Source organism: Tetrao urogallus (assembly GCF_951394365.1).
Source record: "Tetrao urogallus genome assembly, chromosome: 7".
NCBI classification, from domain to species: domain Eukaryota; kingdom Metazoa; phylum Chordata; class Aves; order Galliformes; family Phasianidae; genus Tetrao; species Tetrao urogallus.
Genome location: NC_136820.1, coordinates 9,815,769 through 9,829,662, shown reverse-complemented (window position 1 = coordinate 9,829,662; position 13,894 = coordinate 9,815,769). Strand labels below are relative to the sequence as shown.

General features: G+C 42.9%; 1 protein-coding gene across 1 annotated transcript; it reads left to right on the top strand.

The window, feature by feature from the left end:
• Positions 1-14: 14 nt before the first annotated feature.
• On the top strand, positions 15-5,001 carry CDV3 (CDV3 homolog; the record flags this gene model as incomplete). Its single annotated transcript, XM_079538667.1, has 5 exons — positions 15-245; positions 1,603-1,682; positions 2,749-2,885; positions 3,832-3,994; positions 4,875-5,001. The coding sequence occupies 5 exons, from the start codon at positions 15-17 to the stop codon at positions 4,999-5,001; spliced, it is 738 nt and encodes a 245-aa protein (XP_079394793.1).
• Positions 5,002-13,894: the final 8,893 nt, after the last annotated feature.

The window sequence follows — 13,894 nt, the reverse complement described above, 5'->3', positions numbered from 1 at the left end:
GCCCCGCCGCCGCCATGGCGGAGACCGAGGAGAGGAGCCTCGACGACTTCTTCGCCAAGCGGGACAAGAAGAAACGGAAGGAGAAGAGCGGCCGCGGCGCCGCCGCGGCTTCCACGGCCTCCAGCGCTTCCAGCGCCGCCTCCAACGCCGCCGGAGCGGCCGCTGCGGCCGGAGGACCCCGCCCGACCGACGGCGGCGGCGGCTCGGGGGCGACCGCCTCGAGCGGCGGCTCCGCCAAAAGCAAGGTGCGGCCCGGGGCGGCGCTGGGGGAAGGGGCACGGCCGCCTCCGGGCGCGGGGCCGCGGCGCCTTCCTGCCGGCAGGGGGAGCGCCGGGGCGGCGCCGTCTCGGCCACGCGGGGTGCGGGCGGCTCTGCCCCGCCGCGGCCACGCGGGAGGCACGGGGCTGCGCCTGCTGGGGGCGCGGAGCCCGGCCGGGGGAGCCGCTGCCGGGAGGGCTTGGATGTGTGGTGGTGGTGGCGGTGGTGGCGGCGGTGAGAGCGCGAGGTGAGCGCTGGCAGCTGGTGTTTGGGGCCTCGCCCTGCGTGTCGCTGACGCTGGGGTGCTCGAGGCTTTCTGGCTGGAGCAAGGGCGACGGAAAACCTTCCTGCTTTTTTCTTGTCGGTGAACGCGGCTCTGGTGGCTTGGGTTGGAAATCAAGTTCCTTAAATGCGAAAGGTGCGTTAATTTGGGAGCTGTGCTGTTTCCATGGAGATGGGGGTATAAGAAGTCTGCAAGCTCGGAGTTGTGGAGTCGCATGTGTGCGGAAGCCTCTGAGTCCTTAACAGGCCGTGCGGTGACTCCAAGCCGCTTTTGCTGTCGCTTTGGAGCAGGTCGCAGCCTGTGCTGCAGGTCGGTGGTGTGCAGGGCTCCTCAAAGGAGCTGTGTCCTTAGCTGCCCGACTGGAAGGACACCGAGCCGTTGGCATGCATGCTGCGAGCAGTGTAACGCAGGAAGTATGTAACTGCTAATTAGGCAGCGTGTCTCAAACCTGTGACTAAGGAGAACTGCTCATCTGTTCTCGTCTCCTTCAGCCCTACTTTAATAACACCGGGACCTGCTGAAGGACAAAATTGGCTCCACTCAGGTGGATTCCACCTTCCCATGTCCTTCCCAGAGGCTAGAAGCGATTCAGGATATTCCTTGTTCTTTGTATCCAGTGAAATATATGATGGAAAAGTAAATCTAAAGCTTCATGAGCATTCAAACTGTCATAAAAGCTCAGTAAAAGGGAGAGGTCTTGCCCTGCATTTCACAGCTCTCTGTTGCACGGTTCTGTTCCCTACTTGGTGTTACTTGCCTTTCTTCTAGTTTTTTTGCTAAACTGATGTGGTTATCTTTCACTTGAATGCCTTTTTTTGCTGGGGCGTTTTGTGACTGTTGTAGTGAGTTAAAATCAGTTAAAATTAGCTCACAGGCACGTTATGAGAATGTGCAGTAAGTTAGGGGAGGAAAGAGTGGGATCTTTTTCCTTGTTGGCAGTGGTGCACAGATTGGTTTGCCACAGAGCTGCGTATTCGCCTTTAGTTTTCTTTGTATTATCTTGGCTATCATCTCTTCACCCTTTAGTAGAAAGATGGTAACAGCTTCTTTCTCTCTTTCAGGAAGAGGATGACTGGAAAGAGTTTGAACAAAAAGAAGAAATTGATTATAGTGGTCTTAGAGTTCAGTCGATGCAAATAAGGTACTTCTTTTTTTTTCCCCTTTCTTCCCCATCAGACTGATCCTTGCTGTTTCAAAGAACTGTTTTTTCTCCCCAGAGTATGATTAAAGAGAGCTTTGATATGTTTCAGCTAGGTAGGTCTGATTGCTGTGGGGTAGCTTAGGCTATCTGTCATTTTGATGTTTTGGGCCTCTCTTTTGTTTGAGGCTTAAAGTTTTCTCCAAGTACTTAAAATTCCGCTTATGTAAAGATAACAGAAGGGGAATTTCTCTGAGAGTAATGCCAGGTAATTCCTCCTGAATCACTTGCGTGATGTAAGGATATCTGAGTCAGTCTGGAGCAAATTCCTGAATGCTTGCATTTCTGTTTAAAGAGTACAAAAATATAGTTGATAAAACCACGACGTTGTGATGAGACCCACAGGACTGCATTTGTGAGCTTCATCCAAGATGCTTTGTTTGCTTTTTCATTAGATTCTTCCTGTAGTCTGATCCAAAGTAAGTCCTCTTCAATCTGTTCTGGTTAATAAAAAGGTTTCATCAAGTTGGAAAAAGGATTTTAATGACCACAGTTTTAGGCTGAAAATATCATGTGATCTTTCAAGTACCGATAAGCTTCAGCATTGATCTGCTTCATTATCAATTTTTTCCCTCTTTGAAGGCAACTAGTCCTAGGCTGTTTACAGGTTTCTGGTCCACAAGCTCTCCATACCATCAGAGTGGCAGAGCAGATAAGCGACGTGTCTGAATGGACAAGTACCAAGTGGGCTGCTCTGCTGATTGAAAAGCGAGTGCTGTGCTTTTCCAGACAAAGGCCAGCATTCTGAATGCTTTTGACACTGGTGTATTTTCAGGCACGTGGAACTTTCTGTCAGGGGATTTTGTAGTGACTTAGTTTACAGACTGAAGGGTGGACTGGACAAGCAGATGGAGGACAAACCCACTGGAGGCTGTTGGTTATCCAGCTCAGGAGATGTTTTAGCTGAAAACGAGATACAAAGTACTCATGGAGGGAGGGGAAGGAGGATGTAATGACTTCTTGATTAGTAGTATTTGGCATGTAATACATTTCATTTTATCTCTTACAGTGAAAAGGAAGATGATGAAAGTGAAAAAAGAGAAGAACCTAGTGACAACTGGGAGGAAACCAGTGGTGTTGTAGACAGATCATCTGGTCCTTGGAACAAGTCAGCTCCTGCACCAGCACCTGTTGTTGAAACAATTGGTAAATGTGACTTGGTTGTTGATTGTACCAGTAAGAATTGAGCTACTGAGAAGGCAGAGTGCAAGGAGTAGTTCCTATTCCCGTGAGGGCTTCTGAGGAACAGAGTTGATAAAGCTGTCAGATAATTACAGCAAACATGGCAGCTGTCTTTTTTTTATTTCAGGCTTCAAAGTGGGGAGGATGGAAAGCATCTCATTTTTAATTATTTTTAAATTAGTTCCCTCGACTTCATAATTTGCAGAAAATCAGTTGAAAGCATTTCTGTGGGTCAAAAAATATTGCTTTGGTGATAAGTGGGTGGTCAGCCCGTATCTGATGCTTAGTGTTTCACTTCCTGAGTAGGGCTCAGTCATTAATAGCACACTGTAGTTCTTTCAAATCAGATCTAGGGTACATGGAATATGACATTGCAAAATGAATTATTTTACTGGGAGAAGACTTTAAGTTGTTTAATTTCAATTCTTAGTATCGGTGGATGTGTTTGTTTTTGTACCTGTAGAAGGGGAAAAAAAATGTGTTATTATAGACTTTTACCTTAAATGTAAGCTACTTGAGTGGTCCCTTCAGCATATGGAGAGGTGCTGTAAATGAGATTTGGCAAGTACGTAATTACATGTTTAGATCTCAGGTTTCGAATGCAAGCTGCTAATATATGGCAAACAAACAAAAAAACCCAAATAAATGTATTCTTAGAGATTGAGGCTCTAAACTTTGGGGAGCAAAATGCCAAAGCTGCATTTCAATTCAACTACTGAGTATAGATAAAATTAAAATGCCGTATCTGGACTATTTGCTTCCCAAGTTTTAAAAAGTGTAGTGACGTGCTTGTAAGGTTCTTCTTTCTGTGTATGTGTGGTGGGGGGGTTTTGGTAATTTTTTCTTGGTGGTTTTTTTCCATGATGAATGCACACTTACCCTGTTGTCTCCATGTTGTTCCTATAACTAGTTACAGAACCCCCAGAGCCAGTTCAGACTGGCGGTGTGTACAGGCCGCCCGGTGCCAGGGAGGGTGGCAGGCCTCGGAGGGCACAGCAAGGACCACCTGAAATCTATAGTGATACACAGTTTCCATCACTGCAGTCTACTGCCAAGCTTGTAGACAGTCGAAAGTAAGTACACTGCATTCATTCCTTGAGAGAGAGATTTTTACCTGTGTTTTTATGTTGTTAAAATGATTAAGCCCAAATCTTTCCACAGAGAAAGAACTGAAAAAAAACAGGCTCTTTGGCAAAGAGATGGGAAAGCTCTTAACTATATTTTCTAACTCTAGGAAGGGCTTGCCTTGAAATAACTTGTATAGGATGATGCCCAGTAAGAGAGCCGAACAAGATTCCCAGCTACTTAATTGACTTGCTGGGGGATTTTTCCAAGTAGAATGTTTTTGCTCTTGACAGCAACTGATTTCATTAGATAGCAGCTGCGATGAGGATCTTTGGTATCAGTTGTCAGAAAAACAATTAGAATGTCTTGAGCATGCTTCCTTCTCATCAGAGATGTGAAGGTAACTTAAGTAAAGGAATAGCCTGATATTTATTTCATTTGCTTGGTGTTTTGACTTCTCGATGTGGTATTGATCAGCACAGCCTCGCTGGAGCTGTTTCCTTCTGGTTTTAGTGTGACTTTGTCTACTTGGCAAATGAGATGTGCATTAGGGCTTGAGTGGTGCAAATTGGGCAAAGGTGGAAATATGAGTATTCCAGAAAGTGAATGGATTTCTGTTTTCAAAACATTATCTTTCATAAACGTACTTGAATTTATTTTAGAGAACGTTAATATTGAAATGTATAGTGTAACCTGAATTGCAGTTGAAGATAAGCTTGATTCTAGCAAACAGGTTTTACAAGATTTGCTTGGGAATGTTTGTTCTGTTAAAACTCTAGACCTTAGTGTTTTCTGTTCATAATATAATGTTTTTGTTGGAATGGGGTGGAAATCAACTAAAAATTTACAAGCTAGTGATACTTACTGATTACATTTATTTTCCCATAGGGATAAAGAAATGGAGAAGAGCTTTGAAGTAGTAAAACACAAAACTAGAGGTAGGGATGAGGTCTCAAAAAACCAGGCACTTAAACTTCAGCTAGACAACCAGTATGCTGTGCTTGGGGATCAGTAGAGCTGCACACACATTACAATTAAGGAATGCTTTTTTGGTAACCCTTCTACTAAGGTAACTAAACTACAGCTAACGGCTATGATGAACATGCCACCTTATTTCTGCTGGATCTGCTGCAGCAAGTGCAGAATACTTTGACATAAGCGATCGGTTCTCCTGCACTGTGGAAACGTATGTTACAACTTCTCCATTGGATATGGGGCAAATTAATGTAAATGATTGAACAAGAGTCATCGGTGTTCTTTAATTGCTCAGAAAGATACCTACAGCCAGTGGTCATTTCAAAATCTTTTTATGTTCAGATACTGAGCCTTCGTAAAGGTTGACTACCTCAGACTTGCTGCACTCATTGTGGACACCATGTGGATCACAACTTCTGGAAGAGAAGGTTACAGCTGTTTTAGTGGCCATCTGAAACTTGAAACCAGCTCTACTGGATTCCTGTCAGAAATCCTGCAGAAGTCAGCCATTTGGTTCCAATTTGCTATAACAAAGATTTAAGTGACCTTAACGAAAAACCTATCCTGTTCCCCTTGCGAGGAATCCTGTCATGTGTAGCCATAGCCTACCAGGGACTTCTGGAGCATACCATACCGCCCATGCTACCCAAGTATAACACAGAGCTGTAGTTTGTTACCTTTTTAGATAGCTGTACTGAAGCAACGGTGAAACAAATTAAAACTCGTTCAGTATCAGATTGGAGGATTGATGGGTTTGAATGGTCTGTTTGTATTAGCCATTTTCACAGTTGTCTAAGCATTTTTTTTCATTTTCCACCAAAAAAAAAAAGCCTTCCTTGTTTCTGATATCAAATTACAGTGTATTTAAATGACAGTGAAATATTATAGTGAAATAGGGTTTATTTTGTTTTGTTTTTTATCATGAAGTTTGTTTTTCTCACCCTAAGGCACTAAGGGTTTTGATTTGACACAGAGGTATCCAGACTCCAACTGCAGTCTTTCGAATTTGTCATCTTAAAGAAAATGTGAGATACATGGCAGTAGTAATACCAGATTTGTTGAGAATGGGTATTTGTCTGTTAAAGGGCAGTGGTTACTTAATAACCAAATAACTTGTTGTACAGAGGGATGACTTATGCTTGATAAGCCTTATTTGCTTGACTAGTTTGGTGAAGCCTGCAGGCTTTTTGAGGCAGAAATCCTCAAACTAAAACTCATAAATGGTATTTAATAAAGTCAGAATGTTGGGTAAGAACAGAAGGCAGTGACTCGTTTAAGTCGTTGTCATTTCTGAATTAATTTAGTGAAGGTAGGCAAAATGGCACTGATACACTAAGAGTGCAGGACATTGCCCATAACTGGTTCAGTCAGCAAAACTTGACGTGTACCAAGTGTTCTGCTGTAACTTTTTCTCTTATGCCAGAAGGAAAATGAAGTACGGTAGTGGCATGCTCCAGTGTTGATGTTTCTCAGAGTAAATGCCAAAAAATAAAAACAAAAAAGACCCAACATCTCTAAGAGTTGCCAATGGCAAGAGAAACAAGGGAACAAACCAAAACTTGCTTGCTTGCGTGGGAGTACTGTGCATTTGCAGAGGATGATGATAGCGTGGGAATTTTGTGTAGTTGGGTTCCTTTTGTCTAACTGCTGACTTGCTTTAAATTACTTCTCTGAGGCCAATGGGAATTTTGCTGTTGACTTTGTGGCAGGGTTTCACCTGGTTCTTCTGCGCACAGACTAAAACTGGCTTTGCTCTTGCAAAGTTAAGTCTTTAAAATTTCTGCTAGAAGCTGCTATTGAAGAGAGGGCTCAAGAGACTCTTCAGTCAGAGACCTGGGAAACCACGGGGGGTGAAAGACTGGTACCAATACCTTGAGCTCTTAGCCATGTATCTTCCTTGAAAATACTTTGTTGCCAGCAAAACTGTTGATGTGTCACTCAAGATTTCTGTGGAATTCATGGTAAATGGGCACGTCACTTGATGTGGTAGAAATGTGAAATCTTAAAACATTTTTCCTGATTCTCTAAAGCGATTGAAGTCGCCAATGCACATGAATCAAGTTCTAATCTACTGTACGAAGGGTAGATGAGACTGTCCATTGTACCATCTTTGAGTTTTGGGGCATGACCTCTGGCAGTTTAAGAAAACCCTGTAACAGCTTAAAATGAAATAAAATGGAAATATACATGGATTCTGGAGTGTAATGAATCTTTACCTTCAGTTGTAGCTTACCCTAGCATAACCCCTGCGATAGCTGAGCAAGCATGTTGCATTTGGATCTCTTAAGGGTCAAACCATGCAGTGGGTAGTCAGCGTTCTGCTCAGGTGGACCATGTCCAGCAGCTTACAGCAGTGCACATTAAGGTGAATCCTAACACAGCAGCTTAGTTGGCCACCTGTCAGAGTGTCTTCTGATTGCCACTGCATAGTGCCATTTTGAGACTGGATTGAATGTGAATGATGCTTTGTGCTTTTCACTTAAGCTGGCTTTGCTAAGCTAAGGAATGAAAAGCCTCGTTTTTCTACTGTTTAGCAGCCTCACAGGAGTCCATCTGCTACTGAGAACTATTTTGGGGCTCTTTTCCTAAGCATATCATTCCAGATTCCCTCTGGAGGCATAAAAAGGGAAGAAGGAAAAAAAATCGCAGACTTCTGCAGTACAGAATGTTAGGCTCCTTTAGTGTTTCTTGTGTTAAATAGCATTGCTAGCAACTATCAAAATACCAATTGTCAGTATCTTCCTTGTAACAGTTAGCTCTTCTGCATTCCTAACGCTTTGAAAGTCAGTACTCCAGAAGCACAGTGTGCTTTTGAGACTGAGGAAACCCCACTTTCTGCTTTGTTGATGCATTCATTGGAGGCATGCAAAAAATGCCAGCTTCATTCCTTCAGAGTGCTTCTGGAAGGCTTCTGCTCCAAATGAAGGATTGCCAGTTGTGAATGTGAGCTGCTTAATACCATTTGGTAAAGTGTTGTTGTGTAGTGCTACAGGAACTTCATAACATGTAACATGCTTTAGTAGTGGATTATTAATGTCCATTTTGAATGTTTGGTGTTACTTTTTGTTGTTATTTTTTTCTTTAAACCACCTTTGTAACTTATTAAGGCCATAAAATTCATAGCTTGGTAGGAGAACATGTATATGTGTGTTACTTATTGGGAAAGGAGCAGTTCACATCTGTGGTTCTTGGTGGTGCAGTGCCTAGCTTTTGCCACTTAAAAACAAAACAAAAAGTTGGATTTCCCAAGTGCTTGTTGTAGGGTCTGGCATATGTACATGCCTGAGCTAATGAGAAATGGAGGAGAGGATCAGTTTTGTTGTTGCCCCTGCTTTGCCCCTCACTGGTTCAGTTGTGCTTTATCTTACCTACAGGTAAAGGGGACTGCTGAGAAGTGGCTCTCTCTTGCTGCCTCAGTTCTGTCTTTGCAGTTAGCTGTAGCAGTCATGTCCAAGGTTACTCTTAAGCTTAGGAATAGCTGAATTACTAAAAGCACAAACAGTGTTAGAAATCTGATGTTACAGGGGCTGAGGGTTTTTTTTTTTTTTTTTGGTGTTTGATTATCTGTTGATTTTCACCACAACAAGGCAAAGGTTTGTATACAGTTTAGGTCAGGGAGATGATACAAAATCGATAGGACTTCACATCATGGAGTTTGCTTTTGCAATAAATATATTTAACTCTGCTCAAGCAGTGTTAGACTTGCATGTGGTTTTTGGATTCAGAAAGCAAGTGTGTAAAAGGGAGCAGAAAATCGGACGTGTTTGCCAGTACATTATTCAGGAAAAACCAAAAAGTCATTTTAGTCTGGCTATAACATAAGAAGCTGCAAGCTGTAGCAGATGGGAAAAGACAGAAGACAACAGAACTGGTTTGGGTTAAGGTAATTTTTATGTATCGTAGCTTGGCTTCTAAAGCACAGATGTAGCTTCACCATGTTCTGTGGGAAGCAGAATAGAAAATAATCTCATAATAAGAAGAGAAGATGGAAATTAAGTATAACACCAGGAGAGAAATGAGAAGGAATAGGGAGGCTTTATGCTACGTGGCAGTACTGAATGCACAGCAGGAGGCAGGGAACGGAGCGTGAGCACTTGGGTAGGAGGGACAGTGCTGCAGAGATCCGCACTGCTTTCAGAAGTGATGAATCCCTGTAACTCAGCAGAAGTATTTCAAGTTCAATAGTTCGAGAGGGCGTCCTGTTTCTTTCTGCCCAGAGAGAGGGTGGAGTTTAGCCTTGGTATGAGGCTGTGTGTAATCGCTTACCTAGAAAGGGAACCAGGAAAGGACAAATTCCAAGATAGTACAGTGGTCTTATTAGGAAGCAAGCTTTCATATAAGTATTTAAAATGCACCACAGTATTAATAAATCACCAGAAAAAGTGCACCTCAAAAGCAGGAATGGAAATGTGTCATCATCATCATACAACCTAATGCAGTGGAAAGAAGCAAATGTTCTGAAGCCAGCGTGCAGGGCCAAGAGAGTGGGGTTTGGCCTTAGTTTCCCTCTGAGTTGCTGTGTTAACTTGGAGTAACTTGGTTTCACTTTGCTTCAGCTTCCCCAGCTGTGCAAAAAATACCTCACAAGGGTGCTGTGAGGCCGGAGGTGTTCTTAGAGGAAGTTCTGGTGCTGCGGAAGGACAGAAAATCGTTATAAAACATCCTTACATTAGCTTTCATGATAGTATTTCATGCTACTCTGGAGAGAACTTATTTTTACAGAACGTAACCCGTGCTCTAGTCAAGTATTACATAATTAGATGGTTATTTTAATAAGCATGGTCATAGTGCTCGGCCTGAACCTTGCCCTAACAGGCATTTCCTCTCTGGTTAACTGTGAAACCCAAATGGTGTCTTAATATAAGGCTTTCAGTTTTTACATGGAATACATCAAAATCAGTATTGCTGTATTTTGTAAACCCCGTGGCTGAAATAAAGTTCTGCTCAGAGCCGTCTCTTGTCATGTGGCTGTTCTAAGGCTTGCTCAAATTGCTAGAAACTAGAGCTGTTCACTCATGAAAGCACATAGCTATGTCAGGATGCAGGGTGACATGGTTCAGAACTGGGAGTAAGCAGAGGAAGAGCTAGGGAGAGGAATATAGATGCAGACGAGACGCTCTATTTACTATTTCTGCTGTTCTAGCAGTTAAGTGCAGTGGGAGGAGCATGAAGAAATAGTTGTTATGAATATGCCTTTGCCTGCTGGTGATTTCGAGGTTCAATGATCAGCTTTTACAGCAGGGCTCCAAATAGCAGTAGAGAACACAATGGTGGCATGCGTGCTGACAAATCAGACTTCTGGTGGGACTGGACAGAGAGATGAGGCCTAGCAGCTATTTCTCTTACTGATGTTTTTATCGTTATGGCAGCTCTAAGACAGTTGCTAATGTGTATCAGCAGTGAGGATTCTGTGTCAGAAGTGATTACTATTAGATTTCAACAGACTACTGCATTTCCTTTGGGGGGAATGTTCTACTAGGTGAATGATGAATGTTAAAGCAAAACATAGGAGGATTTTTTTATGTACTTAGGGTGATGAGTGGCATTTTTCGTGCAGCAGTGAGGTCAACAGACTGGTAACAGGCTTAAAGTGGCCTTGAGGAATGTTCTGTTATATGGTAGGTAGGAGAATTCTAAGACGTTCATCATCTATTCTTTCCCTTTACAAATAAGCTGCCTTGTTCTTACTGCCTCTCCCAGCTGAAATTTACGCTGTAGTATTTTTCCATACTGTTCTGTTCGCTTTCTTGACTGCAGAGTAGATGTCTTCATTGAGCTGCCATGGTGATGCCTAGATCGCCCCCTTGAAAGATCACAACTAATTCAGAACCCGCCAGAGCATGTAGAGTGGTTTAAAGCCTTTCCACTACTCACTGCCTTTCGTTTTTTTTCTGTTGACCTTTACTTTCTGCTCTTTGCCAGGCTTACAAGTTAGCTTATCCTGGCAATCATCACTTTCCCTAATGCTGGCAAACCTATTAATTTTCTATAGGCATTGGATTTCGCCATCATATATACAGAAGTCTTCGGTGTCATGTATGTAATTCACTGTTCTTATCAGTGACAAGCATGACTTGCTCCTGTCTTTTACTCAATCTGACCTTTTCTTGTCTACCTTCTATAAAGACATTTTCCTTCTAGCTCAGTTACAGCACTGAAGTCATCAAGCTGTAACTGCTTTCTTTCAAATATTGTGCTTGCAGAGGAGCATTAGTTAAAATGTTGTTGCATTTTCTTTTAATTTAAACAAACCATTGGTTCTGTATCTTTCAGAATATGTACAATAACAAAATGATTCGAACCATAAATACGGCTGATAAATGAGAGCAAAGACATTGCTAAGCAGGTAAAATGTATGTTAATCTGATCTCCAGGAGCATAAATTTATGGGTTTCAGTAGAGTTGCTCCGTATTCCTGTCGCTTGCGCTGTTTCATTAAAACTTGATTTGAGATCTCCCAGCAGCCAGAACCCAGCACAAGAGAACAAAGCCTGTGGCAAACTTAAATTTCTGTGTTACTCTTTCCTTTGTTCATGGCAGAGATGAAGCAAGCATATTCATTCCTTGCTTTGACCAGCGAGTGCTCAGGCATGCTTGCTCTAATGCAACCAGTGCAGTACTTAACTGGACACTGAAATTAGATGTTTGACATGAAGGTAGTGCTGCAACACAGGGGCAGGCTTAGTCGTTGTGGCTTGTTTCATCTCTTTATGTTCTCATCTTGTAGGTTAAAGGTCATACAACTATAAGTAAGGCTCAGCCTTTAAGTACTAATTGCATTTACCAGGAATGCGACAGTTAGTTAGGAATAGAGTGGAGGTGGTATGATGGAAGAAGACTCAGACTGTTTGGATGTATGCTTGCCTCTTAGGAGCTGTACTCTCTCAGCGTTGGAATATTATATATTATATAATTATATATATTATATTATTTGTCATACAAAACAGCTGCTTTCTGCTATTAACAATGACCTGTGGTTGACAGGATGATACCTTATTTAGGTGTTCTACCTATAGTGCTTACAGTAGTGGCTGCTGGGGACTGTATCAAGTCTGTAGGGTGGAGGTGAAGTTTTTCTCCCATCCCAGTTTGAAAGCAGAGGTGGAGCAGCTATGCTGCTGCCACTGTGTGGATCCCCGTGTTGGCCCTATGCCTCTTGTGTTACTTAACCACTCTGTACCCCTCAGGGCTGACGAGCTCTTGCTGGTTGCACTGCATCTTTAGTCTGGGAATTTAGGTAGAAGGTAAACTGGCTTTGTAAGTTGGCATGGCTTTTTTTTAGAGATTTGCTTTCCTGCAGCTCAAACCACAGCGCCACTCTTTCCTCACTATGATATCCCCTTCTTTTGTTCAGCTGTATTATTACCCTACCAAGGACCTTGAGCCAGGTACCTCACTGACCATTTACTGAGAGAGCAGTTCCACAAGCAAGAACCCATGAGTCAGGATCATGCTGTACATCACCAATCTAGGCTCTAGCACCACGTACACAGCTCAACTGCTGCTGCAAAATGTTTAGTAAATAAATACGATATTCTTGAGTCCTGAAGAATTGATGTCTAGATCCTCAAAGGCTCCATGACAGCTCATTCCAACGTAATGCAGCAAAATGAAAGGAGTAGCACTGGTTACAGTAAAACAGATGAGCTATAAGAAGGAATGAAGTTGTGTGACTGGTAACTTGTTAGTTCAAGCACAACTGCCTCGCCTGGGCAGTAGGAGCATGGTCCAGCCTAGAGGGGGGTTTGGCTTGGTTCAATAACAAGACGACACAGCAAAGAACAGCAAAGAGGTCATCTCTATAAATGAAAATATGAAACTGAATTTACTTTCAGCAATATACAGGAATGCCTCAGCACTAGAGCCAACCTGAAGTAACAAAGATAAAGCCCTTTGAGTTCTTACAGCAGTACAAAAGAAAGGAGGATACCGTCTGGCTGGAAAAAGGGATGGCCAGGAGCCCATCCAGCACAGCGAATAGAAGGTGATCACTATGCGGCCCTTCACAGTTAACACAGGAACCTACTGGTGCCTGTATATTTATATGTCCTTATAGTAATAATTTAAGTTCAAAACCTAAGCTATGTATATATATATTTTTGGCAGTAGTTCTTTTTTACCTTGGTTTCCCTCTCATGGTTTCTGCATATGCCAACTTCTGACTGTGCAGTTCACACCTCTGTTCTACTTTTGTCCCATGTTAGAGTAATGGTATCAAACTCTGTAAAGAACTTTTGTGATGTTTCCTGTAAAGAAAGCTGAAGAAAATAAATTTATCTTAACAGCAGCAACTGAATTATACCTCCAGGTTTGTCTGTTTGTGTTCATCTGTCCAGTGACTCCAAACAATGACAGCAGGCACTTGTGGTCTGACAGCAGCACGCTGTCACTGTGGTGTTCAAGACCTGGGACAGAAATTTTCTTGCCGTCCTCTTTGCTTCACTTGTGCCCTGCCTATGTGACAGCCCAGGCTTGCATTGCAGGTGTCCACTTGGGCACTGTCTGCAGCTGTACAAATCTTCAGAAGAGTGCTGAAGAAATACCTGGAGAGCTGCTCACACTCAGAAGCCCGCTGTACCAAGTTTGCCCTTCTGTCCAGCCCCTTGTGTCACAGTACTCACAGGACTTGTGTGGCTCCTGGACATCTCTGAAGCTTACCTGTGAAATGCCAATAGTAGCACTACCTTTCCATAGCAGCATTTTCTGAGAGCAAAGGAGAAAAAATAAACAACAACAAAAATACCCTACGGCCCCTTGTTCTTGTCTCCTACTTCCCATTACCTATATAAAAACCCAAAGCAACATCACCAGTGCAATGCAAAGTTAATTCCAAAGTGATATTTAAGGCATTAGTATACAGCGTTATCTTCAGTATGTGACCCCAAAGCAAGACAGAGATGCAGTGGTACAACTGGCATTCACTAACACATTTG